This window comes from Rhinolophus sinicus, linkage group LG02 (genome assembly GCF_036562045.2).
Source record: "Rhinolophus sinicus isolate RSC01 linkage group LG02, ASM3656204v1, whole genome shotgun sequence".
NCBI classification, from domain to species: domain Eukaryota; kingdom Metazoa; phylum Chordata; class Mammalia; order Chiroptera; family Rhinolophidae; genus Rhinolophus; species Rhinolophus sinicus.
This window is the reverse complement of record NC_133752.1, coordinates 95,074,828-95,102,648: the sequence shown is the minus strand read 5'-3', so window position 1 is coordinate 95,102,648 and position 27,821 is coordinate 95,074,828. Positions and strand designations below refer to the sequence as shown.

General features: G+C 38.0%; 1 protein-coding gene across 1 annotated transcript in view; it reads right to left on the bottom strand.

Annotated features, from left to right (window-relative positions):
- Positions 1-930: 930 nt before the first annotated feature.
- ARMC3 (armadillo repeat containing 3) overlaps positions 931-27,821 on the bottom strand; it is a 78,273-nt gene continuing 51,382 nt past the window's right edge. Inside the window, exons 11-17 of the mRNA XM_074324839.1 lie at positions 19,950-20,199; positions 15,432-15,568; positions 14,415-14,583; positions 8,231-8,331; positions 7,445-7,546; positions 6,857-6,952; positions 931-1,039 (exon numbers count right to left, since the gene is read on the bottom strand). Coding sequence (XP_074180940.1) covers positions 931-1,039; positions 6,857-6,952; positions 7,445-7,546; positions 8,231-8,331; positions 14,415-14,583; positions 15,432-15,568; positions 19,950-20,199 — 964 coding nt within the window. The remainder of the gene's footprint in view (positions 1,040-6,856; positions 6,953-7,444; positions 7,547-8,230; positions 8,332-14,414; positions 14,584-15,431; positions 15,569-19,949; positions 20,200-27,821) is intronic.

Here is a 27,821-nt window from a genome sequence, read left to right as displayed (position 1 = left end):
GAAGTGGGCCTTTCTAGACATTGAATCTCCTGGCACCTTGATCTTGGAGTTCTCAGCCTCCAGAACTATGAGAAATAAACATTTATTGTTTAAGGCACCCAGTCTATATTTTGTTAAAGAAGCCCAAGCAGACTAATATAGTGCCTATGAAACCCTTAAGTGCAGCTAGAAAGACAGTAAAGAGATACACAGATCTGGAATCAGGAGAGGTTTGTGGGACAGAGAACAGGATCTGGAAATTTAGTCATGTAGGTGGTATTTAAGGCCACATGAGAGGATGACCTCACTGTGTGAAGTACATAAGGGGAGAAAAGAGAAAAGTCTGCATCGGAATCTTGAGGGACCCCAACATTTAAGAGAAGGGTGGAGTAAAAGAGGTCTCTGAAGGTTGAGATGAAATGGCAAGACAGGAGTGTTGCCAGGCAGCAGCCTACCCGTCTGTCTCCTTGTACCCACCCCCAAAGAAAGGAGAGTCTGTGAGACGGATCCTTTCAGGAACTTTGCTTCACCTTTGTGCTTGCACTTTATGTCTCCCTGTTTGGCTTCAAAAAGATGGCTGCTCAGCCAATGACAAGTAAGATTCCCCATGGGGGGGCACAACTCAAGCCAGGCACAGTCGAGTGGGGACCAACAGGAGAACCCATGGGGTTCATAGAGGTGGACATAGCCCCCCACCTTCCCCAGGCTAAGGAAAGCCTCTGCGGCTGCATTCCTTCCCAAAACCTGCAAGGGAAGAGATTCAGTGACGTGCTCTCCATCTATTCATATGCATATAGGTTTTGTCCCTTGGGGAAGTACAGACATCCTGACTCTTACGGTTCTGCTCCCTGCAGCCAAGGGTGATTGGCTTGAATCAGTTTCCTATTATGATGTGTGGGATTCACAGATTTTGAGATTGACAAAATTTATCTCTTTTACTTCCCCACCTAACTAATAAAAGCTAATGCATAGGCCCGATTCTGGGCATCCAGTTCTTGAGACTGTGGTAACCTCTTCCTCCTCCTTCACTTTTTCCTCTTCTTTTTTTCCTCTGACTTTCCTTTAAGAATAAACAAATCAATCAAAATCACAAAATGAATAAGCACTAACAGTGCTCTGAGTTAATCTGAAGAACATCCCAGAAATACAGTGTTTATACTGCAACAATCATACCATATAGTTTTCAAATTTTCAATGACAATGATAAAGTTTTAGAGTCTGTATATTTTTCAGGAGAAATTAATTTTCAAGAGAACACTACATGATTTATATCTATTATGAAAATCATATATTGATCTTCTGCACAATTTCTTAGTAAGATGTCTGGCCCATCATAGATATGTAATAAATATTTATTGAATTGGAAAAAAATAGGTTGCCTCCTCAGGGAAGTCTATGCCAATCTAATATCACCTCTTGCTTCAGTTGAGACCTGCTGCAGAAAGAATTTGGATCACAATTTTTAAGAAAAATTCTCCAAAACATAGAAAAAAGCAAAACAAAACAAGGATGGTATGGGATTTCTATGTCATGCAAGGACAAAGATCACCAAAAGTTTATCTAGAGAAATGTACTTAGCTCTGCACTTAGGAAAAATGGAATGCATTTTAGTAAACAATAAAGATACTGTTTAATTAAAGGATAGTATTATAAGTTCCAGACTTAGAGAAATTATTAGCTAGCATGTAGATTTTTGTTTAGTAGAGGTGCAAATTATTTCTGTTCAGTGGAAAAGTTACTCCCAAAGGGTTATAGTTTATTGTCCTGTAGGATGTTAACCATCTACAGGATTTTTTTACAAATGTAACTTGGCAGTGTTTTCCTAATATTCTTTAATTAAATACTTAGCTTTCCAAATGTTCTTTGAACCAGTATTAACATCTTACTGATTTGCTCATTAATTAATGAGTTGAACAAAAGCAATGGCATGGGTTCTCTTTCCAGGTGACATGGAGTAAGCACATTTTACCGTCTCTGCCACTAAATACAGTCATAAAACCTGGACAGGATGCATACAACAGCTATTTGAAGATTCTGAAAAGTAATTAGTAGCAGGAATATCAGAGAAGATATTGAATTACTACTGAACTTCTGGTGAGTTTAACTTTTTATTTTTGTCCACTATTCCCCAAGCTGAACTCAAAATAGCCCCAAATTTGGAAGTAAGCATCAGCGCAGACAGACAAAGCTCAAGGAGAAGCCCTCTAGAGAAACAGGAAAGAGGCAGAGTGGATAAAAGCCCAGTACCCTCGCCCCCTTAATTTCCTCCATTCTCTTATGACCCAGCCCCTAAGGAATCCTGTGACAGTGAGGCAGTGGTGACATTGGGGTCCCTAAGAGCCTAAAACTGCCTTATTATAGTTGCTCAGTCCTCCTGCTATTTGGCTGTAGATATGGATGCAGTCATGGCGAGAGTGTAACAGGGCAGGGTAAATAAAGTTTTTGACTTGAGGACCAAAAGGGAAGTCTGAAGGAAACAGAAAAGACAAGGGAGATCATGGAGAGGAAGGAACTCAGGAAACCAATCCTTTAAATTTGTTTATAAATTCATAGGCTTACTTCCAAGCTGTGTGTGCTGACCCTAAATAGCATATACATAGATTTTGAGGATGGAACTATGAGATAGACCTCTACACAAACAGTTGTTGGCACACATGGAGGAATGATCCAAATAGCACTGCAAAACCTTTGAAAACAGGATTGACAGTGGAATGACAACCCACAGAACAGTGGTTAGAATTTGATGATTGAAAGCAACTGGACCAATTAACTGCTAGGACACACACACACACACACACGAACATTCTTTTCAGAATGTATAAAAGACCCATAAATAAGAACTGTAGGACTCATAAAATGATATTACAATCTAATTACTCAGCATACAAAGAGCCAGGAAAATCTTAACTCACAGGAGAAGACAATCAGTAGACATCAATGCCAAGATGACACAGATGTAAAATGATCCAACAAGTAAGGCCAAACACTCTTGAAATGAATACAGAGTTGGAAAATCTTAGAAAGAAATAGAAATAAAAATAGAATTTTGGAGCTAAAAATACAAACACCAAAATAGAAGAAAAACAACTCCCTGAAAAGTTTAATAGCAGAATGGAGATAACAGAAGAACGAATCCATGAACTTGAAGATAGATCAATAAAATTATCCAATCTGAACAACATAAAGAATAACAGATTGAAAAAGCAATTGACAGAATCTCAGGGACTTGTGATGCAATTAAAAAAAGATCTAATATTGATGTCATCAAAGATCAGAAGAAGGGGAGAAAGGATGAAGTAAAGAAAAAAAATATTGACTAAATTAGGGCTGAGATGGTTTCCTCAATTTGGTTCAAGACATAAATCTACATAGTCAAGAATTTTAGTAAACGTCAAGAAGGTAAACCCAAAGAATTCGACTCCCAGATGCATCAAAATCAAATTATCGAAAATGAAAGATAAAACAGATGACAGGATTGTCAGTCTAGAAAATCTCAAGGAATCTACCAAAAAACAAAACAAAACAACAACAACAAAAACCCTCCTAGAACTAACAGGTGAGTTCAGCAAGGTTTCAACCCACAAAATTAATTGTGCTTCTATATAGTAACAACAAATATGTGGAAACCAAAAGAATTTTGGAGCACTTAGAATTGCTCCAAGAAAATTAAATGCTTAGGTATGCTCTTTATAAAATAAGTAGAAGTTCTGTGCCCTGAATATTAAACATGCTATTGAACACAATCAAAGAAGACCTAAATAAATGATGAGATATATTTTGTTCATAGATTATAAAGATGCAACATATTAGAGATGTCAATTCTCCCCCAAGTGATCTCATGTAACTCCCATCAAAATCCAAGTGGGGATTTTTGTAGACATAAAAAAACTTATTATAAAATGTATATGGAAAGGCACAGGCCCTAAATAGTTAAATCAGTCTTGACAAAGAAGAATAAAGTGGGAAGAGTCATGCTACATGATATCAAGTCTTACTAGATAGCTACAGTAATCCAAACACAGTGATACTGGTGGAGGGACAGACACACAGATGAATGCAACAGAACAGAAGACCCAGAAATAGACCCACTAATATGCTCAACTGATTTTTGACAAACATATAAAAGCAATTCAATGGAAGAAGTATAGCCTTTTCAACAAATGGAGCGAGAGCAATTAGACGTGAATGATCCTTGTGGTGACAGAACTGTTCATTATCATAATTGTAGTCATAGATACGTGACCCTACAGATGTGATAAAATTGTATAGAACTAAATATACACACACGCAGAAGTAAAACTGGGAGTACCTGAATAAAATCATCGGATTGTATCAATCTAAGATACAATCTAATTTAAAATCTATAAGCAAAAATAAATGTTTCCCAGCTACATCATCTTAACCTGTCCTTTTTTGAAAGATAAATAAACTGAACATATTCACATGCATAGTAACATTTTTGTAAATTAAAAACCAACACTAGAAAGTCAATTAGAATGGCAGAAAGCATAGATAGGTTTACCTATTTTCTGTATTTACAGGGTAACTTTATATGATTGGAGAGTTTAACCCTCTGATTACGCAGAGCCACCTATAAATCTAAAACAAAGCAGGTATATTTCTCACTGCCTGAAGTAAGAAGAATCATTTGGCACGCAGAAGATGCTATCCAGTACACTGGGCTAAGCACATCAGGGAGGGCAATCTTAGTGAGTGATTGAAAAAAGATAATTTACTGGAACTCCTGAATAGTAGTTTCCTGCTGCTATAAATACAAGTATTTCATTTGGGCTCCTTTCCCATGAAGGCTGCCAAGTTGTGTTAATGAGGGCTTCAACACTCACATGAATTTCATTTTTAAATAAATATGGAAACAAGCACTTGGAAAATACAAAATTAACTCTTGTAAAATTAATCCTCAGAAAAATATCAATTTATGATTAAAGATAGCAGAATTTTTACCTTTCTTGCAGACTTTAGCAAAACTACCTCAGAAAACACAGATTTACTGTGTGAATCCAAAACAATGGGGATATTTTCTATGTTCATAGGAGAATGAGTAGGTAGGTAGGCAAGTACAGAGAGCGATTTGTCTGGTCCCAAATTGTGTATTGACATTTTCAAAGTTTAATCACCTGCTCCTTTTTGATATCACCAACTATTTGAATATTTAAATTATAGGGCAAGGCTGGAGGGAGAAATATAAGTCATGAATCCAACCCACTTGGGGTTTCATTTTAGGAGGGAAAAGTTTGGTATATGAAAAATAATCACAATACCAGGTAGCATGCAATAAATTCCATGAGTGATAAAAATAAGAAATTCCAGTTCAATGTCAAAAGAAATCTATTCCATTGGGTGTCCTAGTCTATCCAATCTATTCCAAAAGGATGAGAAAGGAGTATTGTATGAAGTGGAGATACAATTTATTGTGGGCTTAGGAGGGTATATTTTGTGTGTGTTTGTGTGTGTGTGTGTGTGTGTGTGTGTGTGTGTATGTAGTTTATTTTTTTTGTTGTCTGTCTCTCCGCTAGTTCCATGAGGGCAGAAGTTTTTGTTCACGGCTATATCTCCCACACTGGAACAATTCCTGAAACCTAGTATTTGCTTTTTCCATTTTACTGATGGGGAAACTCGGTCAAAGAGAAGGTAACCTATTTGCTCAAGACACAGTTTATAAGTGTGGGCCTTGTCCAAAACGACCATTTCCTGCAAAACTCAGATTTCTGTTGTCTTGAATGACGGCTAATGCCTATGTGTGTCAACCAAGCATCGTACTAAATACTGGAGATGAAATTCCAATCCACATGTTTTTATCCTCAAGGAGTTCGGAGTCTGGTAAAGGAGAAGCACCAAGAGGCCACATGAGAAAAAGAAGGGGTGAGGAGGAAAAGGGAGTGGAAGCAGGGAAGAGCAGGAAGTGTCAGCGCTGAACAATAGCAATAGATCAGAAGCAGAGATCAGAATAATGAGCAGCAGAGACCAACAATAGAAAATAAAGTCGGAAATAGAAAATAAACAGCTCTGAGATTTGAGAAGGAGAACAAACCACTTCCCACACCTTAAGAGACCTTAGGGGACAGTCTCAGTTTAGAAAGTAAATGCTCAATATATGGGTCAAATAGTCTCCAATACCACAGTGGTTCTGAAGGGCTGAAGTCAACAATAATTAAAGGGTCAGTCATGGCATGTCACAGGATGTCCAGATGGTCTTTTGAAGAATCCAGGAGAGTGCTCACAAGAGAGATAATATGTTTAAAACTATGTAAACAAGTAGAAAGCATGTTTAAAATAGGCCAGGTCAAAAAAGCATGAAACCACATTGTAATTGTTCCAATCAAGTAAAAACTTGGTCCTGTTACCCTTCTCTCTCTCTTATGGCCTCCGAAAGAGTCAGGGATTTCAGTGAGCAAGGTGAGGTGGGGGTGTGAAAGCATAACACAGGAAAAGAGAGGACTGCACTGCAGCCGGAATGGGTCACCACCTGCAAAGGCAGCCACTGGAGGAAGACAGAAAAGTTCATTTTAAGTGGATTACTGCACAGGGTTGGATTTTTAAATGACTAACTAGAGACCTGTTTCTGTTGTCATTTTTGAATTAAAGTGACTGTAGGACTTTATAGTGATGGAAATGACCTGAGTTCTCTTCTAGAGGCAGGAGAAGAAATTCCCTCTGGGTAAGTTTTAGAGACAGCGAGAGACAAAAATAAAGTTAGTTATAGTAACATTTCATGAGTCCTACCTAGTTCAACATACTGACTTCATAAGAAAAGTTTCCTATTTAAAAGCCACCACCTCCCACCTTTCACCAGATTTGTTGGGTAATTAAAACTTTACCTGATTACAATCAGGAGAAAAATAAATACCTCATTTCCTACCTTGACCCTTTTTCTTTAGTGGCACTCTTGCTAAGAGCAGTATTTCGTCCAGAACTAGGTTCTGACTTCTCTTCTGTGGGAGATCCAAATCCAGCACTAAAATGATAACTATATTTTCTTGTCATTTGAAAAAAACCACAACCAATTTAAATCACATGGGAAATAACAATGCATTACATTTGCAAGGCATTTTATAATTTATAAGGCATTTTCACTTCCTTTATATACTTTGATGCCTTTCACCGTTACAAAGCAGGCATCAGGCATTATTCCATCTACAGATAAGTTTGCTCACAGACACTAAGTCATGTGCTCATGGTCTCGTTGTAAGTTCACAGCAGACAAAATGTCAAATGAGGTTTCCTGGCTCCCTTTCCAGAGATCTTTTCCATGGCAATTTAAACAAGCAATTATGAAATTATATTACTTTTTCAGAGACCTTTTCCACAGCAATTTAAAACAGCAATTATGAAATTATATTACTATAAGAAGAATAAAGTTGCCAAAAGCTAAACTCTAATTTTTTTTTTTACTCCGAAATTAAGAGGAAAATTATTTGAGTATAGATAAAAGATTATTTTTTTTCACCTGGCCTTTTCTTTACTTGTTCTTCTTAAAGAAGATGAAGAAGAAATACTTCGTCCACAACCAACGTCTGAGGATTTATCTTCCGTAGATGGAGGTGGAGAACTAGAATTTTATGTATTTGAAGTTATAGACAAACTAAAATAATTTATTTATCAATATTAGCTTTGTCCTACAAAACAGATTTTTTCCCCCCTGAAAATCATATTTGGAGCTAACTTTTAACAGTGACATATTCATTTAAAAACATAAAGAAGAGGTTAAAATAAGACAAAAAGTATTATAAAGCTTTTCATGAGCTAAATAGGAAATATTTTATAAAGTGTGTCACATAAAATGTATTATACACATATATAAATATATGTGACCATTTTAAAGAAGATTATTGAAGCTTTAATTTTTAGCTCTACTGTTTATTATATAAAAACATTGGGCAGTAGCTGTACACTTGCATACAATTCTGGGAAGTTGTAAACATAATTCGTCTTGGTTTGCTCTTATCTATTTATACTTTCTTCACTTAGTTCATTTTACCAGAGCCCTGACTGTTAAAATACATATGGAATTGACCATAACATGGAGTCAAAGGAAAAACCATGGTGTCAGTTATTCTATGGTCTTTACTACGTCAGGCTCTGAGTTTATGTACCAGTGTTTATTTTCATGGTGGTGCTAGATATACAGGGGGAAGGAAAGATACCATACTGTGCATCTTTACATAGTCATATGATGATGACAAACAAAAACAGTATGCACTTCCCTGCACCCCTTCTTCCCCCCAAAACTCACACATCAGAGGATTTACTGTTAACTAAGATTACAGCACGTAGATCACTTGGTTCTTGTAAGCAGAGATCCTTCAAAGGCAAAAGTTTGGTGCCAGGATTTATCTGTAGATAATTTAAAGATTGAAAAGTAATATCTGCATGGGTTATATTTTTTAATATGAGTACTGAAAGAATATGATCTCAGCTGTTTGAGGTGTTTAATTTCACACACACACACACACACACACACACACACACACACACACTCACACTTAGCAATAGGAACCTGGAGCTTGAGGACATCGTGCCTTTGGGCAGGATATATCGCTCCTGTTCATCTCTGTTGGCATTATACTCAGCTGTTTCACACCAGAATTACTAGTTTGGCCCCTGAAAGTATTTGAGTTTACAAATCTATCTATACACATAGGGAGAATTTACTGTCTGTAAGAGGAACTAATTACTAAACAGATCACTAAAAATATTGTGAGCACATCTGACAATAGGCTAGACAAAGCCCTATACTACTAGCAATTTTACCAGCCTGATGAAGATGTTTAGACCAGATGACCTTCTGAGGTCTTTCTCCAACCACATTATAGTTAGATCCCTCTCATATCCAAGATACGTTTCATGATCTTTTAAAAATAAGACGGATCATGTCATTATTTGGCCCAGAAACTGCCAAGGTTTTCCACTTCATTGAGTAAAGGCCCAAATCTACAAGACTCACATGATCTGGTCTCTCTTTACCTCTCTGATTTAGTCTCCACTATTCTGCCCCTGGGTTCACTCAGCTCTAGCTATACTGACTTTGCTGTTTCTTAAATATGCAGAGCACGTTTACACCCCATGGCTTCTGCACTGATTCCTCTGCCTAGAAAGCTCTTCCCCCAGATATCCCCATGGCTAAGTCCTGTACCTTCTTCATGGTTTTGCTCGGGTATTACCTCTCAGTGAGGCCTCCCTGATCACACTTTCAAAAATTACAACCATCAGTCTTAGTCCTCCCTGGCATTACAGAGCCCCCTTATCCTGCCTCTGCTCTGCTCCCCCCATCCTATACCTCTTAACATTTCAATCATGTGAGACAATTTATTTTTAAGGACTTTTATCTTATTTTTTAAAAATATTTTCATTAAAAGATGGCTAACATACAATATTATATTAGTTTCAGGTGTACATCATAGTTATTCAACAGAACCCATCTGACACCATGCCTACTTATTGCAATATTATTGACTATATTCCTTACATCCCTACATCCCCATGCTATACCCTACATCCCCATGACTACTTTGCAACAACCAATTTGTACTTCTTAACCCCTTTCAGTTTTTTTACTCACACCTAACCCCATCCCATCTGGCAATCATCAAAACGTTCTCTGTATCTATGAGTTTGTTTTTGTTTCGTTTGTTTATTTTGTTCTTTAGATTCCACTTATAAGTGAAATCATACATTTGTCTTTTGCTGTCTGACTTACTACACTCAGCACAATATCCTCTAGGTCCACCCACATTGCAACAGGTGGTAAAATTTCATTTTTTGTTATGGCTGGGTAATATTCCATTGTATATGTGTGTCACCTCTTCTTTATCCATTCATCCATTCAGGGATACCCAGGTTGCCTTCTTCTCTTGGCCATTGTAAACAATGCTGCAATGAATATATGGATGTGCATGTCCTCTTGAAGCAGTGTTTTGGTTTTTTTTTAATAAATATCCAGAAGTGGGATTACTAGGTCCTTCTTTGTCTCTTGTCACGGCATTTCTTTTAAAGTCTGTTTTGTTGGGTATAAGTATTTTTTGTTTGTTTGCTACTCCAGATTTTTCGTTTGTTTCTATTTTCATGAAATATCTTTTTGCTATCCCTTTACTTTCTGTCGATGTGTGTCTTTCAATCTGAAGTGAGTCTCTTGTAGACAGCATATGTAAGTGTCTTGTTTTCTTAACAATTCAGCCCACCCAATCTTTTAATTGGAGCCATTTAATCCATTTACACTGAAAGTAATTATTGATAGATATATAGTTATTGTCATTTTATTATTCGTATATATGTATATATGTATATATATATATATATATATATATATATATATATATATATGTCTTAAAGAAGTCCCTCTAAGATTCCTTGTAATACCCCTTTGGTGGTGATGAACTTCTTTAGCTTTATCTTGTCAGGGAAGCTCTCTATCTGTCCATCAATTCTAAATGATAGCTTTGCTGAGTAGAGTAATCTTGGTTGTATGTCGTTGCTTTTCATCACTTTGAATATTTCCTGCCAATCTTTTCTGGCCTGCAAAGTTTCTATTGAGAAATCAACTGACAGTTTTATAGGCGCTCCCTTGTAGAAAACATACAATATTATATTAGCTTCAGGTGTATGTCATAGCTATTCAACAGTACTGCTTTTCTCTTGCTGCTTTTAAGATTCTCCCTCTGTCTTTAACACTTGGCATTTTAATCATGATTTGTCTTGGTGTGGGCCTGTTTGGATTCATCTTGTTTGGGACTCTCTGCACTTCCTGGGCTTGTACATCTATTTCCTTCACAAGGTTAGGGAAGTTTTCTGTCATTATTTCTTCAAATAGGTTTTCAATTCCTTGCTCTCTCTGTCTTCCTTCTGGTACACCTATAATGCAAATGTTGGTATGCTTGATGTTGTCCCAGAGGTTCCTTAAAGTCTCCTTAATTTTTTGGATTTTTTTTTTTCTTTTTGCTGCTACCTTATGCTGAGTTGATTTACTGCTATTGATTCTCTGTAATGTAGTCTTTATTTCAGTTATTGTATTCTTTATTTCTGAATTTTAAAAAAAAAATGTTTTCTAGCTCCATTTTTATGTTTCCTATCTCTTTGGTGAAGTTCTTCCTGAAATCATTGAGCATCCTTATAACCAGTGTTTGGAACTCTGTGTCTGGTGGATTGCTTGTCTCCATTTTGTTTAGCTTTCTTTTCTGGAGCTTTGTTCTGTTCTTTTATTTGGGACATGTTTCTTTGTCTCCCCATTTTGGCTGCCTCCCTGTGTTTGTTTCTATGTAATAGGCAGGGCTGCTTTGTCTCCTGGTCTTAATAGAGTGGTCTTATGCAGTAAGTGTGTTGTAGGGCTGTGGTGCAGTCTTCCTGAGCCATGCACTCCAGGTGTGTCCCTTGTGTGGGTTTTGTGTGCGCTCCTCTTATAGTTGAGACTTGGTTGCTGTTTGCATGTCAGTGGGAGGGATTGACCCTCAGGTTCATTGGTGGTGAGAACTGGCCATGATTACAGTGGAGGAGTTGTGGTATAGGGTCTGACCCTACAGAGCAGGATCTGCCTCAGCAGGACTCTGGTGCCTGCTCTGGTACCCAATCTGCCCCTGGGGTGTGTTGTCCTTGGAGGTGGCTGGGTGATGCTCCTGCTTGTTTCAAAGCTAGTCACTGGGGGTGCCAACCCCAGGGCCACCTGGGAGGGGACCTGCTGCAGGTCAAGTTCAGCTGCAATCCATTCCCCACCCAGGGCCACCTAGCATGAGCCACAAAGAAATCTGCATATGGTTGCTGCCCACACTATGCTTCGAAGTGCCTTGAGAGGCCAAGCCACAAACCAAGGCTGGAAACCACTAGTGCGGGGCTTAGGGCTGCTCAGCCAGAGGTAGGAAACATGCTCAAGCCAGATGCTGCTTCTCTGGGTTCTGCAAACCTTTGAGAGACCCTAGGAAATTCTGTAGCATGAGCCAAGGCAGGCAGTTTGTAGGAAAAAGCCACTGGTTTCGATTTGGGTATGCCCGATAGTTGGGTGGGGTGGGGTCTCAGAATCACCAGGGTGTGGCAAACTAATGGTGTCAGCCAACTTAATGGAGACTTAGCTATAGTGGCCACTTGCATCTGTATGCTGGGAACGGGGAGGGCTCAACAAAGAAACAATGGCTTCTGCCAGCTCCTCCTTCTGGGAAAAAGCTGCCCCATTCAGCCCTTGTCCTGAAGCCAGACAACTCAGTCCTCCCACCGTGTCTCTGTCACCTCTCCAGTTGCTGCCCCAGCACTGGAGCTCAGAGCCAGTGATTCTGTTGGTGAGTAAGTCTGTGCATGTTCCCGTTAAGAGGAGTGCCTGGGAGTGTAGCCGCCCACCATCTCATTCAGCCACAATCTCTGCTGGTTTTTATGACCAGAAATGATGAGGACTTCTCTCCCTGTCACTGAAACCCTGAGCTGGGGAGGGGCAGGGACCCTTCGCTCCTCAGAGGGAGACCTCCACAGCTGAGATATCCCTTATACAGGTGTGGGGACAGTCTGTTCTGCATCTCTGCCCCTCCTAGTCTTGAGGTGGCTTTTTCTGTATGTCCTTATTTGTAGGGCTTTGGTTCAGCAGATTTCAGGCAGTTCTTACTAATGGTTGTTTTGTAGTTTAGTTATAATTTTAAGGTTGTGAGAGAAGGTAAGCACAGCATTTACCTACTCTGCCATGTTGACTGGAACTCCATGTGATATTTATTTAGTTGTGATATTTATTGTGTGTCTCTTCCTACTGGTGCCATGGCAGTAGAGATCCGTCTCTTGTTCACTGACATATTCAAAGTTGACAATACTAGAAACTTAATATTTACTGAAAGAATGAATCAGTATTCTCATTTACAAAGGATATTATCTCCTTTTTAAAAAACTCATGAACAAATACATTTCATCTCAATTTCTGATCCATGAACATTTTTCTGATATATTTGTTGGTTTTTCTGCTCTTTTCCTCATCCTTGTTAAAGACTTTTGTACTAATGTTGTGCCAGTTCTTTTTAACTTATCATCATTGAATGAGATGGGATTTCTCAGAGCAGTGATTTCTCAGTGGTTTGTGTGTATATTATGAGGGTTTGTGTGTGTGTTATGCAAGTTTGTGTGTGTTTTATGGAGTTTTATGCGTATGTTATGGGGGTTTGTGCATGTGTTATGGGGGTTTGTGCATGTGTTTGGGGGTACAGTGGTGATGGTGGCCGGGAGAAGCAGAAGGAAAAGCTAGAGTAAAGTTTTAGGCTAGCTGTTTTTTCATGATTTAAAATTGTTACCATGATAGAGTGTTTCCTGTAAGCACGGCTAAGCTCTGTGATTCTTTTTTTTTTTTATGGCCCTGTCTACTCTGTTTCTTTGAACCAAATTGGTCCAAGAGGGCTTCTGCTATCAGCCTTGCTCACCCCAGTTCCTGAGGTCCTGCATGTGACTGGCAAAGAGAGAGTTTGGTTTTTGTACTTCTGAGTTCTCCTATCACCTCAGGAAGTATATATTTTTAATGATGTTTTCTGTGATCTGTTACCACTATTCATTCTTCCTCCTTAGCACCTTCTACCCGATCTCAGAGACTTTTAGTAATTCCTAAAATTTTTGAAGTCTGTGGATCATATCTGTTCCCTAGTTTTGCCTAAAAGGGATTTTGTGGGTTTAAAATTTTTCCTCATTCTTCTTATTGCTTTTGACTTCCACAAGAAGTAGAAAATACTGGCTTAAGCAGCAATGTTAAAAAGTCCTCAAGATACCAATGTTTAGCAGCTGTCAACATTAACACTGAATTACACTCTACAGAGGGTGCCAAAAAAATGTACACACATTTTAAGAAAGGAGAAATCTGTATTAAAATTGTAATACAACGAATGATGCTAGCATTCATTTGATTAACGCCATCTTTTGAGCGAACGTCATACTACACATTGCTACTGTAATTCAATTCAACTTTAAAAAGCAATACATAGATAACATCTCTTAAAATTTGTACATTTTTTGGCATCCCTGGTATATTGTTTTAAATATCATAATTAGAAATGTAGTTAAATAAATGTAATTCTACATACATTTTTAAATCCAGCATTACAGTTTGGTTAATGTCAATTAAATTATAATTAATAAAATTAAAAACTTATACTTGTGTCCTCATCACTAACACTGAGCCCTAGAAGTAACAGAATCCCAAAACTGAAAATGTTGCTTCTTTCATATCTTCTCTGAAACTTAACCTAGCATAGCAAGTTCATTTAAGTAAAAGTAATCAGATTCTAGTTACACAAATGCAAAATTGTATAGCCAGACAAAAATAAAGTTAAGGATGAAGTTCAGATCCCCAAGTTTCTGTCTATAAAAAATATAAATTATGTTAGATGGTTATAAAATTGCATTGTAATGGCATCATGATTAAAGAAGAAGTTATTATCATATGTACTAAAATACAAATTAGTGCTCCTACTTACCCGACCGTAATCATAGAATCCATCACTAATTATGTTACTTGATGACAAGTAGCCTGTCTGGCTATATTTCAGAGGGAGGTGGTTATTGAGCAATTTGTTATAAGCTGCTTCACTGAATTTATTTTTTCGACTTACTGATAGATTAACTTCTTCAAGGATATCTAAAGCCCTGTCAATAAAAGCAAAAGTAATTATTTGCTTTATGTACGCAATCCAACATTAAGATCTCATTTATATAACTAGCTGAGATCCTGAATAAAAGACTGAGATGGAAAGGTTAAAGTTATTCCACCTTTTTAGAGAAAGTAATACTGACAGAGTTATGAAGACAAAGCAGGCCTTTTTAAGAATGTATATGCCTTATGGTAACTCATCTTCAAAAAGTTGAAAAGGACACTTTAAAAGAAAATTCTTCATTTAAAGCAAAATTAGTATTGGACCCCAAGTTTTGCAGATAACTGGGCAATATATACAAAGAATAAAAATGGTTAGAAATAGGGTAAACTTGTCTGTGGTACCTAAAAACCCTATTTGCTGATATGCTAAAGGCAACTAACTCATCTGCTGTGGGTAAGAACTGACTTGGCAAGGTTGGCCAGGTATGTCATTCTGATGAAAAGGTTTGGATCGGGGAGGGAGAAGAATGGAGATGGTTGTCATGGCTCACCCATTTTATTTTAGCCTTGAAAGTTGAGAGAGAAGTGGGATTGTGTTACAAAGCAGATGAAAACGAAAAGGATGCATTTCTCAAGATGAAAAAGTGGAAATGTTGAAGATGATTTGTAAAGGTGATGAAGGAGATCCTTAGGTAGGCAGGACCGGGGAAGGACCCTGCTTCCACTAGGCAGTCCCTTCAGAGGTAAGGCCCATGTTATGACATGCAGAGCCACTGAGCGCTCTGCAGACTGAGGGGCGGGGAGGGGATAGACTCTGCTTGACCCTCCGTGGGCCTAAAGTGTGTGCTGCTTTGTCTTCCGCTCTTCATATGAGCCAGAAACTTGAGACACATCCACTCACCCGAACTTGCATAATTCAGTGGCCGTCAGCTCATCACTGGCACAGACCATGACAGCCCAGCTGGCATTTCTTCTGACTTCATCATTCTTTGAGCGCAGAAGCTGTACGAGGGGCTCCAATCCACCTGCATTTCTTAACTAAAAGTAGAAACCAACATTTTGCACATTAGGAGTACAGAATATAAATATTGTGCTTTTAAAAAAAATCTCGTTATTTAGTTGTTTAAAGAAAGGTTGTACCTATGTAAAAACGTTTTACAATGTGTCCACATTTAGATTTATTAAATTCAGGGGGGTGGGAAATCAATTGAAAACCCTTAGAGACGGGAGCCCAGCTTTCCGTTCACAGTCAAGAAGAGGTGACAGTAAAGTAATTGAGGGGGGTCATCATGATTTTGGAAAGACCATCTTGTCGCTGCCTAGAAGTGAGATGTCCTGTGTTTATTTGCTCGGCTCCCTTAACACCAAGTGTCCATTAGGCCCTGAGGTGGACCGAAGAATGTTCTTGATCCTAGAAGGGATTTTGCCATTGTGATTAAGTTAAAGAGTTGAGATGGGGATATTGTCCTGGATTATCAGATGGGCCCACAAGGATTATCAGGTGGTAATCACAAGGGTCCTTAAAAAAGGGAGACAAGAGTGCCAGGAGCAGAGAAAAGAGACATGTGGAAACAGAAGTTGTAATGATAGAGGAAGGGGCCACAGCCAAGGAATGCAGGTACTGGTCAAAGCTAGAAAGGGCTAGGAAATGGGTTTTCCCCTAACATCTCCAGAAAGATCACAGCTGTGCCAACACCTTGATGTTAGCCCATAAGATCCATTTTCAGATTTCTGATCTCCCAAACTGTAAGATAGTGGATTTGCATTTCTTTAAATCACTAAATTGCAGTGATTTGTTATGGCAGCAATAGGAAACTAATATAGTCCCTAAGGCTGGGCAGGAGGAACCGATGCAGGTATGTGCCACCTGTGTCACTGGACATTGCCACCAAGGCAGCAGTGTGGACAAAGCAATTCTGAAACAGTTCCATAGAAAGAGAGCTATTTTTGTTATCCTTGCACAGTGTCTTCTCTTTGTTTCTCCAAAAAGTGAAAAAGAGAAGAAAAAGAAGAGAACTGAACAGAATTACATTAATTATATTATTAAAAGAAATGACTCATGTATAAATTTATTCCAACCAGAAGAAAAAGATTTGATAGAGCTCTTGGGTCACTCTATGAAATGCAATACTCCATTATCTGAGCCTGGAGAGCAAAAGGAATAGTCTGCCAGTCTCTATGTATGGAACCTGAAGACAAAAGTCCTTATGGGATATGATCCACTTTCAATAATTTTCTTCTCAAACATACCGACTCTGGCAGGTCATGCACGTCAACATATGTAACTTGGGCACCTTAGAAAAATTTCCTGAGACATCTTATGCTTAGCAAGACAAATTTCTGAACATCTTTATTTCTGAGTAGAATACAAGATAGTAATCTAACTCCATGGGTTCTTTTGGCAAAGGTCTAATTCATTTGTTAATCCCTCCATTCATTCCTCCATTCCTCCATTCAGTCATTCATTTCATTTACTCATTCATTTAGTTAAACAAACAGTTGTTTGTTAAGCATATGCTGTGTGCCAGATGTGTGTTAATGACCTGGACACAGGGAAGGAAACCCTCAGTCCCTTTTCCTAAAGGACCTCATTATAGCCTTTCATACAAGAACCATAGAATGTGAAATGGAGGACAAGGGAGGCCCGCATGGGTGTAATGGGAGCAAGAAGAGGATACACCCAAGTTTTAGGACAGAATGGCTGAGCTGGGTTTTGAAGGAGAAACAGGAGTTTATCAGGTTGACAAAAGCAGAGAAATCAAGGAAGTATAAATAAGAGAACAGAGCTTGCTAACTAATTACAAATAGTATGATATTTCTAGAGTATAGGGCTCCACCTGGGAGGCGACTTCAGGCTTACATAGGCAGGTGTGGATCACAGAAGGCCCTTGCATATTACATGAGAAGCTTAACCTTTATCATGGGCAATGGCATGCCACCGGGAACTTGCAATGATGTGATGAAGGCCACATATTTGAAAGATCAGTCTGGAGGCAATGTGGGAAATAGGAGGTGGCAGGGTTAGGGAAGGCATTAAGGAGTCAGCGGCAATATTCCAGGAAATAGATGGACTACTCTGCAAGGTGAATAGAGGTATGACTAAGACACTTTTGTTTATCACTGTGTTCTCAGTGCTTCATATAGTGTCTTTCACATAAGTAAATCTTTGGTGACTATCTTACCACCTTAATGGATGAATACAAATGAACTGAGCCAGAATAGCTATCTAAGAGAGAGAAAAGGAACAATTTGGTAGTTGTCTGAGTAGATAGCACAGGGTTGAGTGCATGGGCTCTGGACTCAGAAAGAAGTGTTTTCATAGCTCTGATCTACCACTTAGCAACTTGGCTTGGAGCACATTATTTCTTTAAGCTTCACTGTCCTCATAGGTTAAATGGGGATTACAAACATACCTATTTCCAGTGAGGCTTAAATGAATGTAAAGTGCTTAGTAGAGTGCCTGGCACATAGTAAGTGCTCAATAAATGTTAGTGATTGTCTCTTTTATTCAGGAGAGAGGAACAAAGGCCTATGCCATTTGAATGAGTGCCATGGTGACAAATGAATATGAGAAAAGCAAGAGATAAAGTGATGTTTGTAGGGTTATTTTAAATCATTGTGAAGACTTAATAAGACCAACCACAAGTACTAAACACTTTTATGTAATGGTCTTATAAAAAATCCAATTCTATGTTTTCAAATTTTGAAATATAAGAGACACAAAAGAATATGTGTAACCCATATGTATGATTTCAAGAATCACAGTAAAACGCACACCTGTTTGTCTACCACCCAGCTTAAGAAATAGCACATTCCAATGACCGTGAACCCGTGTGTGCCTCTGAGTCATATCCACATCCTTAATCTCTCAAGAGGAAACCTTTCTTTCTTTCTTTCTTTCTTTCTTTCTTTCTTTCTTTCTTTCTTTCTTTCTTTCTTTCTTTCTTTCTTTCTTTCTTTCTTTCTTTGGTTTAAAGATTAGATTTTATTGGTTTATAGCTCAATTTAGGTTACAATGGCAATTGTCATCTGGTTCTTACAGTAACAGTAATATCAATAACAGAAATAATAGCTAACTTTTATTGCATGTATGCTGGGTGCCAATTATTCTGTTAAGTATTTTATAGCTCTGTCTCATTTCATTTTCAACACAACCTGATGGGGATATACTATTATTTTACAGATAAGGAAACTGAAGTTCATCGTTTTACGATATTTCCTGGCAAAGTAAACTTGATACTCAGTATGTTTTTGAATGAGAGCAACATAGAAAATAGCTTAGGGGACATTAAATTAATGCAACCTTTTGCACTGTAACTGGGAGTCTCATTAGGATTAGTTAATAATGGCAATGAAACAAGCAAGCTAATAGTAATGTCTATTGCAGAAAAAGAAATGGTCTTTCAGAAACTAAGTCTAATGAGAGTGATTCATGTCACTAATGTTATGTGTCCATTTTGGCATTTGACCCCCAGTCAGATGCCCCACGTAGTTCTGCCTGATAGGCTGAACTCTGTTCTATTTTTATTCCTATTTGGGATACTGAGCTCATTTGCTGCCCATTCCCCACCTCCCACCCCGCCCCGTATCCTGCCTGTCTCTCTCTGTTCCTTCTTCTCATGTGGTTGCCAGTTTACCATTTTCATTGTGTTATACAGGGCTGTCTGTGATTTTGTCATCTCACATTTAGTGCCTAACCTTCTCAATGTCTTCTGGTCCTGGCACGGTCCCTGAAGTTATATCAACTGAAATTCCTATAACCAGCAATCATAGCATGTAATAGAGTGTCTTTCTTTCTTTCTTTTTTTTTTGGCTAGGCCTATTTAACCTTTATTTATTTATTTATTTATTTTATTTATTTTATTTTTATTAGGGAGTCCACTTGAACTTGGCATTAATCATTCTCTCAGTGTTCTTTATAGTTTTAACTTATATAAATATATGCCCAAACAACATATTTCTTAGCTTTGTATATATCTGAATGTTTACATAAATGGAATCATAAGATACTTTCTTCTGCAACTGGATTTTGCTCAGCATTAAGCTTGTTGAGGTTCATCTCTGCTGATGTCTGTAGCTATAGTTCGTTCATTTTCACTGATGTGCGATTCCATTTTATGAATATACCATAATTTATCTCTTCACAACTGGACAATTGGTTTGTTTCCAGTTGTTTAGATATTATAAACAGTGCTTCCTAGAGCACAGAGGCATGAGATTATCTTAGAAGCAGAACTGCTGATTTACAGGGTATGCTCACCTTCTTTGCTAGATAATGCCCATTTGTTTTCCAAAGTGTCGCACCAGTTTTGAGGGGCTTCAATGATGGGTCGGTTCAAACACTTGAAAATGTTTCACATGAATCCACCCATACATATGGACCAGAAAAATGAGAGCAAAATGTTATTAAAACTCTCACCTCTGTCCTGGCCTCAGCATCACACGCGGTCGCAGCAATGGTGAGGGCGGCTTTGCTCTGCACCCCTGTGTTGGAGGAACGCAGCGGGCTGACGAGGGCGCGCATGACGTCATGATGCTGAATGTTCACACGCAGTGCCTCCTGCATCGCCATGTTCGTTAATACCGTGACCGCGTTGGCAATGGCTCCATCTCGTTTACTGGACAGGATGTTTATTAATGGATCAATACCATCAGCCTCGGCAGCAGCACTGCGTAAATTTAGGAGAAATGAGTGTCATTTATCCAAGTTCAAGAAATGATCTTTAGAACATACAACTGAGCCTATAAAACAAATGAGTACATAAATACAGTTTTAGAAATAAAATAATCTACAATGCGATGAGCCCAGAACTGAGGCACTATAGTGATTTAAATGGAGTCTGGGGAAATGTCAGGTATGAATGAATTTAATCCTTTTCCTACATCCACAGCTTTTGGTTATAGAAAAATGTATGATGCTTCATAGAAACACTTCTACGGCCAATTTTTTTAAATCAGTGATACTTATCAGATCAGAAAATTCTATTAAAAAAAAAAGTCTAGTATAATATTCCTAACCAGTAAAAAAACAAAGCTTTAAATAGCAGGAATGAATGAACATGGGAACTCTTGGTTAAGTTAAAATTCTTTAACCCATCTTCCCCTTTTTCAAATTATGTTGTCAATTGAAGGCAGAATTTAACACATTTGAAGGCAGCAAATAATTTTGATGTGAATGTTGCTTTTACAAGTTAGACATTAAAAATCAAAGTCATGATCTTGACATTAAATATATAATTTTAGTAATGTAGGCATATTCAGTTATTAAATTTCCCATTTCTAGTATAAAATGACTATAATTATCCATTAACATATTAACATTTTTCACAATTAGGATGCCTAAATCTCCTTTTAAGAATAACATACTTTCTATAGTCCGTGCCTTGTAAATACTTAAAAAGCTCATACAATAGTGAAAATAAAAAACAGATCATTTTAATCAGTGGAAGATGATTTAATTATGTGTTGTAATGTTTGGAATGGCTTCAAATAAGAGATGTTCCAAACCATAAGATATATAGAGCATCCTGTTTTAAAGGACAACTCAAAATCATGTGTTAAAAATTCATTTAAATCATCATGGGAATAAAGGTAATCAAGAATAAAAGCGTACTTGAGGCTCCAATAATGACATCTTCTTTAAGTTTATATTTGACACATTGTTTCATTTAGGATTTTAATAACCAACATTGAAAAAAACAACAACAAAAAACGAGTGGGCTACATGATTTAGCCTATCACCACGTATTCCGCAGAGCTAAATTTAATTTGGTACTGTCAAATTTGCTGATGGTGAAGGAGAATTGACAACTTCAAGAGGAGAAGTTATCACGATTGTCCATCAAAGAGAGAAAACAAAATCTTGGAAAGAAGACGGTAGCTCTAGGTGAAAGGAAGTTGTGATTGTGACACAAACCAGCTCTGAAGGAGCCTGAACAGCAGGGATTGGGCGGGAATGAAAGGAAGGGAGGTGGCAGCGATAGAGCATGAAGGGCATGGTTGGTGTAAATGTTCAAGGTACCTCCCAGTCCTGGTTCATATAAATCCATCCAGAAAATACCATACTGATACCAAGGCAAAGTCAGCGCCTAGTCCCATTTCTCCCATACTTGGTGTATACTTAACACTTTTTTGTGGTGCCTCTGGGAAGGCATCTCTTAGACGACATGTAAAGAAATTTATTAATATAAAAATATTGAGAGGAAGGCCCTACACATCACTATAATAACCTAAGGGACAGCATTTAATTTCCTTTCTTAGGGGATAAAATAAACATTTCTAACATAATTTCATTTTTAATTCTCTCTCCTATCATTAATTGACATGGTGGTCATTTGATTTTATGAGTAAGGGAAAATTTGGGGCTCTCATATATTTGTTTATCAGAAACTTCTCATATTCAACTTACAGTTGAAACACTGAACTAAGAAAAAAACTGCAAGCAAGAATTTTAATTTATGCATGTACTTTAATTAATATATATTTTAACTTTTTCAAAAATCATTTTTTCCTCTGATTTATTTTCAGGCACTTAATGCAATCAATTCCTGAAACCAAATACTTTGTAGTTTTTAATCATTATAAACATACCTTGGCTAAAATGCAAGAATCTTTTGTCACTTAGTGGTTTTTCCTTTGACAATCAATGTTCACTTTTTAAAACATCTTGTAGAGTAAAGAAAGAGCACACAGTGGAGATATTTCAGTGGCATCCATGACAGAAGCCAGAAGTATATTAGGTAAATGCATATCAATAAATTCTCAAAGACCTTGTCTTTTGTGTGTGTCAGGGAGCTTTTAGAAAATTTAAGTGAGTACATAGGGTCATGCTGCATCGTTTTAGTTTCTCTTATTTATAAAAAAAATGTAGTCATGGAGCTACAATGATTTTCATCAGGTATGCCTCTGCTCACAGCCTTTCTGTTTGAGCTTTGTCTCTTCCTTTCCTCTGTACAACATCATATTTGGCCTTGGTTCATTTATACTCCACATTCTGCTCTTTTCTTTGCTCTTTATGGAAGCAGTAAAGGGAAGTACATAAAACCCTAGCTGTTTAAAAAAACACACAAAGATTCTAGGACACAGTGGAATATAGCTTTTACTAAATTGAACATAACTGCCAGCACAGAAAGACAAATCATACACGCACAGCTGGGAGAACCACTTCCGTGATATGTACATATCTGCCCCTAATTTATGTGCAGCTCTGTTTAAGTGTAAAAAGCATCACTGAGTTTAAATTATTATGGTGAAAACTCAAGCTATTATTCTTACCTAAAAAAATACAAACCTAATTTCAATTATAAAAAGAATGCAGACTTGTACTTCTTAAAAAAACTTGCTTAATTTCATGCCTTTCAAACCCAAGACATTCTATTTTCTTTCTCCCTGTCTTATATATACACAAGCTAAAGCCTGTTATATTTTTAAAACACATTTCAGTTTCCTAGATAGTACAGCATTATCCAAATGAATGGGACGGAAGTCAAACTGCTTTGTTACAAAATCCAGAATTATAGGACCATATGTCATCACAATAATCTGAAAATATTTTCTTATATTTACTATCATTGCTCTCCATCCAACTGGAGTTTAATCAAGTAAGAGTTTAAAATGTAAGTTGAAAAAAGAACCAAGATAAACACCAACAAAGGAAATGTATAAAAACATCTGTTTATATCAGTGAAGTTTGACATGTTATGTGTATCCAATCTATTACCAATCCTGACTATTTTCCTCCTCCATATTTCTCAACTCTCTCCCTTTGCTCCATCTCAGTCTCTCTCACTGAATCTAGTCCAGCATCCTCTCTTGTGGGTTGGTATAAATACTCTCCTGACAGGTCTCTCCTCTTCCCCTCCAATCTTTTCTCCATCTTACAGCTAAAATGATCTTTTAAAATAATAAATATCATATCGCTCCACTAGTTAGAACTTTGATGGTTTCCCATTGCTTAGATGAGGCCTCAGATTTCTCACATGGCCTTGTGACCCTGTGGGAGCCGAGCCTTCTCTGTCCCCCGCCCACCTGCCCTACCACCCCTTCTGGCTGCCCTGTGCACTGGGCCTGTCTGACAACCTGCAATATGGCAGGCTTTGTCTCAACTCAGGGAATTTCCATATGTTGTTCCCACTTCCTAACTTGTTCTTCCCCCTGGATAATCCCACTCATTTTTCAAGGGTCAGGACAAATATCTCTTCCTCAAGAAAGCATTTCTTGATCCCCAAACTAGGTTCTCTTTTTTACACGAGCTCAGAGCATTTGTTTGCTAAACATATTTACACTTCTTTTTGTTTAAAAAATGATGTTTGGCACAAATGTTCACAATCAGGGAACAGTAGCAATCTGGAAATATTATTTTCCAGCACTTGTTATGGAAAGGAATTCAGCACAAAGTTTTTCATGGAAGTCCAAGCCCCACAATGCAAAAGCATGGGCACTAAGAACATAATTAAGGGAAAATTCAATTACACAAATAGTGTCTATTTTCGGCTCACTGAAAATACTGTGCGATTTCATGTCTGCTTGCCTTTGCATACCTGTTCCCTTTGCCCAAAACACCGTTCCCTATCCCTCCCGCACCCCTGCCTGAGGAACTCAAGCTCATCCTTCAAAACCTGCTCAACCATCTCTTTCTCTGCAAAGCCATCTGTAACCATCACTGCCCCTCCTTGTTGATCACTCCCTCCTCCTCTTTGCTATGTCTGTACCTGGCAGTGTTTGAATCTTATTTATATCCCCAGTACTGACAAGATCAATGTATTTTAATTGGCTGCAATCAACTCAGAGGGAGTGATGAAAAAAACCTCTGTGGGTGTCGAGAAGGGATGAGGGAAAAGTACTCAGCTCAGCTTTAAGTTTGCAAGAAGGGACAGGACCCAACAAAACTGGGATCTCCACTTGTGTCATTTATAGCTGCTCTTGAAATCAGGTTATTTCCTCCCCACCCCCAATGATTCTGTAATTATATAGTGAAATAATTTTTATATGGAGTTTATCTTGTGCTTTAGAAAACTTCTTTGGGATTTATCTATTTTATATAACAAGTGATGTCTATATTTTGTCTTTGCAGACATCGTTGACTCTATATTGGTTGTGTTATTAGATGACATTATTTGCTACCTCTCAGAATTTGATCCTTGCTGCAGTTTCCCATTTAACACATCTGCAAAGTCTAGTTACATGAATCAAGGGTGACCTTGGGCAGTACGAAAATCTGTTTAACAGAGCCCACATACAGGGTAATATGAGGAACCTGATGGAACAGATGGTAATATTGGCAATCAGAACCTTGTTTGTTAACAGTGATTGCAACCATTCCCACCAGCATGACATTTCATATGTCTCTGTGAGTTTTGTCATACCAAGGAAGACATATTGGCAGCAGAGACACTGCAAGTGGTCAGGAGAGGTGCATATGTCGCAGTGACTCTGGGTTGGCGTGTCTAAGCCTTGCAGGCTCCGGGTGAGTCAATACAGGTGCTTGGGGGTGGGACACTTGCCATTATGAGAAACAGGTCCCTGGTTATTGCAGCCAGATATGGAATGCTGTGAACAGGATTCCTGACTCTTGTTGCAGCCAGTTTTTCAACGAAGGTAATGACCCAAGATGTCGAGTGTTCGTTAAATTGATCAATTTCTGACCAAAACAGCTATGACCCTATTGCAGCCCCACAGCTGCAGAAGACTGCAATATGTGCCCTCGAACTCTGGCTGAACTCCAGGATTGACAAAAGTTGCCAGGAGAATTTTCTCCTTTTTAAGAAATCTTATTTAAAGAAGCTTATCAGTAGTGAGGGAGAAATCACAATTAGTTGCAGGCAAATGTTTAACACAAAGAGTTTTTAAGTAACATAATTATTGAAGTAAAACCCAGTCAGAGACACAAATGTGTGAAGTTTTGAGACTTATAGCAAAATAAGAATAATGCAAAAAAATTTTTTAAGTATGTGAAACCAAATTGTTTCTATTATACTGATGTGCCTTAGTGCATGATTTTGAGACTTTCAGAATGTGCTTTTCTGCCACAGTTGCTGTGACATCATGGTTTCTCAAGAGAGAAATGCTAGTTGCAAAGATACTAGTGCATGCTAACCCAGCACCTCTACAAACAGCATGCAGGCTTTTGTCACCAATTATGAGGCTGTCAATCAAAGTCTAGGGAAATCAAATGTAATTTTCTTACAAGTGACATGGAATCCTTATTGACCTATCTATTCAGCCATAATACTTCACTTCCATACATGCCACCTTCTGTTTCAAAAGCTGGAATGCCTGCCAATAATTAACCAGCTGCCGTCAGGAAAGAACAACTGTTTTCATTTTACATGGTTGACTTGTCTCCTGCTACAATAGGAATAATGGTCAAGGTGTTATAATACTCATAATAAATGGCTTTTGCAGTTACCAAATGTTTCTAGCCTGGAAATCAGTCTATTTACATATTTGTAGATGACAAGGGACACAATCCCAAAATAATTAGAGATACATATTGTTGATTTTCTTAACTGAATAATAAAGATGCTGAATGCTCTAGTGTGACAGCAAATAAAACTCCCCAGGCACTTGCCAGGACTGGCTTATTCTCATCAGCTCTAATGACACTTCTTCAGAGCGGACTTTTTTGATGAGCTCTGTGTCATTCCATATGACCCTTTTCATAACCCCGGTGTCATTCATGTCCCTCTCTGTGACATTGTGTTGTTTTATTTAATCTATACTGTTATCACTTCTGAAATTACCTTTTTAAATTTTTTCATATATTGTCTGTCTCCCTGACTGAAATATTAGTTTCGTGAAAGCAGTTTCATGGAAACTTTGTCGTATTCCCTACTGTAGCCCTACAGCCTAGAATGGTGCCTAACACATAAAAACACCCAAATAATGGTGAAATAATTACAAAAGAAAACTACGAGTAAATTTATAGATTATAGCTTCCTTAGCTTTGGGGATAAAATGATAACAGTAGTAAAGCGTGGTCCCATCTAGTCCCTAGTGGAAGTTGTGTTCCAGATTCTCTGTGATAGTGGTAGAAGGGAATCACTCAGAGGCATAAAATACAGTTGATAATCTAGATTCACTTTTTTGTTGTTATTTTATAGTTAAGAAAGGTGAAATTTAGAAAGACTTAAAAACTTGCTCGCAAAGCAATTCAATCAATAGATAGGATCAAAACCATGGTGGTCTGACTTTTCGTCCATTACCATTTTTACAATTATCAATCTCTTAAGCTTCAAAAAGTACAGCATTTTCTAGAAAAAAAAAATAAGCTAGAATCTATTTGATTCACTTCATCATTCCTTAGGGAATGAGAAATGAGGGAGAACACTTGGATTTATAGCATAGTGGGAAATTCTCACCAGCCGTTGGATACACGTTTTCCCTTTTTCTTGCTCTTTATAGGAGGAAGGGGAAGAGGAAGAAGAGGAAGAGGAGGAAGAAAGGAGGGATAATGGGGAGAGATACGTGGGAAAAAGGTGGAAGGAGGGTAGAAAGGAAAGGAAGGGATGAAAACTCACTCTTCCAAAGGTGCCTATTAGCATTCAAGGAACCCTGGCCATTATAGTCTGGAGGAATTCAGAGAGATCAGTACAGCTAAGGGAAACATTTCGGTGGGGAAGATTTGGAGAAGTTCAGAGTCAAGGAGGCAGTAAGTAGGCGACAGAGAGAGAAAGTTGCAAGGGTAGAAGCTAAGAGCTTCAACTACTGCAAGCTCCCTATGGACCTACCAAGCAGACTGCCTCGGTGTTGAGTGTTCACCCCACCTTTGACCTTGAACAAAGACCGTGCTTCTGTGTCCTCATCTGCAAAGTGGCCGTAAAGATAATATCCCCTACCCCGCAGATTAAATGATACATTCCATTTCAAGTACTTAGCTCAATGCCTGGCCCACACATGCCAGCTATCATTGTCATCTGCTCATACTCAGTGAGACACAAGGACAGACATTTCCCTATATCCTGTCGAGATTTCTTAGATCATGGGAAAATATCATCATACTTCCAAATTTGCATGTGAGTGTGAAATTTTCGTTTTCACACAATTTTCAGCTACACATTCAAGTCGCCAACACTTTTAGCAGTAGAATATTATCTCTTTAAAAGCATCATAATGAAATGCTTTCCAGATCACAATCTTTTAACACTGTTTTAAAATATTATTTTAGACACGCTGGAGAGTGTTTCAAATTAAATTAGTGGGCGTTTCACTAAACTGCAGAGCAATTCTTCCAGTACCTTTTTTGCCCCTCCCCCAACTTCCTCCCAAACTGCCACTAGGGGTCAGTATGAAG